The sequence below is a fragment of the Cibotium barometz genome, chromosome 25 (assembly GCF_041138505.1).
Source record: "Cibotium barometz isolate CiBa-2024 chromosome 25, ASM4113850v1, whole genome shotgun sequence".
Classification (NCBI taxonomy): Eukaryota; Viridiplantae; Streptophyta; class Polypodiopsida; order Cyatheales; family Cibotiaceae; genus Cibotium; species Cibotium barometz.
This window is the reverse complement of record NC_141070.1, coordinates 54,206,321-54,208,594: the sequence shown is the minus strand read 5'-3', so window position 1 is coordinate 54,208,594 and position 2,274 is coordinate 54,206,321. Positions and strand designations below refer to the sequence as shown.

Sequence of the window (2,274 nt, the reverse complement as noted above, 5' to 3'; positions counted from 1 at the left end):
TCGAAGCTATGAGCAAGCAACAAAGCTTGGGATGGTTGTGTAATCTTTTACCAAGTAATCTTGTAAGACCCAAAAAAGAGTGAAGGATTAGTAAGAGTGACTTGTTTAAGACTTCACAAGTTCATTCCCCTTACCGAACATATCAATAGAATGGCATCAACATGGTGCAAGCATCTGAAACATGATAAAGTATACTTCATGAACAAGCTTGTATGGGTGAAAACTATGGGAAAAACTATATAATATAATGAGGAGTCGTTACACAACCAGTTTGGAACGAATAACACTACCAATAATAAGCACTCCAAGATCAAATACAAAGCACTCCCAAGTAAGGCGTAGTAAAAAGAAGTATGTATGTGAGTGTGGCAGGGTCAAGACACTACGAGTCAAAAGACCCAGAGAGGGGAAATGATAAGCACACACAATGGAGCGGGTACTTACAAGTGTCGTCGTCTACAGAACAGTGGATGCGGAGTTTGCGTGGCAGGGGTTGTGGTGGTGGCGGGGGAAGAGCGGGCACAGCTGTGCCTGTACACCCACCACCAACCCAACCACAAAGCCTTAGTTGCTGCGTAGCCGCACACGGGGGACGATAGAGAGGCCATGTCATATGCACAGTGCAAAGCCGTTTCACGGTCACAATTATTTTATTCGGTAGCTTTTCCTTTTTCTCACCTACAGGAAGAAGACGATCCTATCTTTGAGCTCGGCGTCCCTGCACCGCAGACTGGCATCCAGCAGGCCGCCCGAGGGCCGCATATCCGCGTTCTCGCAGGCCGCAGTCGGCACCGGTGCCGCCGTGACGTGGGTGAGGAATTGATTCCCTGTAAAGAGGTGGCTGATGTGCGGTTGCTGGCCGTTGTCGTTCAGAACCCGCCGCGCGTAGGCCCCCCCCTTCAGCAGCAGCAGCTTGGAAGATGTGGACGAGCTGGCGGAACACGAGGAGTGCCGCCGGGCGGACACGGCGGAATCTTGGCGGTTCAGCAGGGTGGACGGCAATGGGCCGCACTCGTCCGAACACCTACCCCCTCCTCCCCCCAGCTTCATCACTCTGGGCAGATCCAGCCCCCCCGCCTGGTATTCTACCGACATTCGCTCGTAGCAGGAAGAGGAAGAGGTCGAGAGGCGAGGGAAAGTGGGTGGCGCCGCGTCGGAATTCCGCCTCAGTATGTTGGCCAGATTGGCGGTGTTGCTGCTGGGGGAAGGGCTTCCGTGATAACTGTGGCGCTTCGCCTCAGAGAGGCGGGGCAATTGGAGAGAGCGGCGCGGTGGGGAATCCCCTGCTGGCGCTGCTACGGCTCTGCCCCCTTCGTCGTGATCATTTTCCCCTTCTCTCCTCCTCTTTTTCTTCTTCTTGGCGATAATAAGCTTGCCTAGCTTCTTGGTCTTGAAGCTCACGAACATCTTGCACAGAGAAGGGGCCCTACAGCCCACAGACCATGACTGCATGCCTTTCCAGCTAAGAAGGGGGGGCTCCCAAGGGCTGGTTTGAGAAGCAGCAGCGATGCTGCTGGTACTAGTCATGTAGCCTCACTCTAGCAGCAGCAACATGTACACGCCTGCAGAGGAAGACATGCATAGACAGCGTGATGAGTGAATGCAAAATCAAAGAAATCGATGGGCACTGGGAAAGGAGAGGAGCAGCACATTGAAGACGATAATGAAATGATGTGTGCAGCGGTTGTACCGGCCGTTAGGAGCTGCAGAGTTTTAGAAGAGGCCTCTGCTGCCATCAACCTTCGCATTTGTCAACGTTCCTCGCTGTGCATTCCCATCTTTCTCTCTCTCTCTCTCTCTCTCTCACTGTGTGCAAAGTTTTTTAATGAGGGGGGGGGGGGGATGACTTTGCCCACTCTGCCCCCCTCTATTGGCTACGGAGAAAAGACCGCCCACTAGACCTTGGGCCCTATTTGACAGCAAAGTCTTGTTGAAAGGAATCAAAAATGGCGGGGCAAGCCTGCCTGTCTGTCCCCTTAACACTCCGAAGCCTCCACCCAGGGCACCCACCGTATCCACACGACTACGAAAGAAGCCTCACCCCATTGGGAATCCTAACAAAAACCGTGCTGCCTCCTCCACCACCGTCTGCTCACACAAAATGCTAGATTCCACTCCCCTATGTAGGCTATATATTGGGGCTACCCGCCCACTCATATGGACCCCACGTGACAACTATCATAGTCATCATAGTATGATTATTGATATATTCTTTGTATTAATCCCAACTCGGGGAACCTTTTTTTAACGGAAACGTACACACTTTAGCACATT

At 52.3% G+C, this 2,274-nt stretch overlaps 1 protein-coding gene across 1 annotated transcript; it reads right to left on the bottom strand.

Annotated features, from left to right (window-relative positions):
- Positions 1-217: 217 nt before the first annotated feature.
- LOC147624737 (uncharacterized) lies at positions 218-2,070 on the bottom strand. Its single transcript, XM_086819770.1, has 2 exons — positions 1,691-2,070; positions 218-1,562 (listed from the first exon to the last, which is right to left on the bottom strand). Exon 2 carries the CDS (start codon positions 1,525-1,527, stop codon positions 679-681), a length of 849 nt encoding a protein of 282 aa, XP_086675896.1. The 5' UTR covers positions 1,528-1,562; positions 1,691-2,070; the 3' UTR covers positions 218-678.
- Between the last annotated feature and the right edge of the window lie 204 nt (positions 2,071-2,274).

Coding starts and splice junctions, on each gene's coding strand:
- LOC147624737 (XM_086819770.1), bottom strand. CDS start 1,527: ATGACTAGTACCAGCAGCATCGCTGCTGCTTCTCAAACCAGCCCTTGG.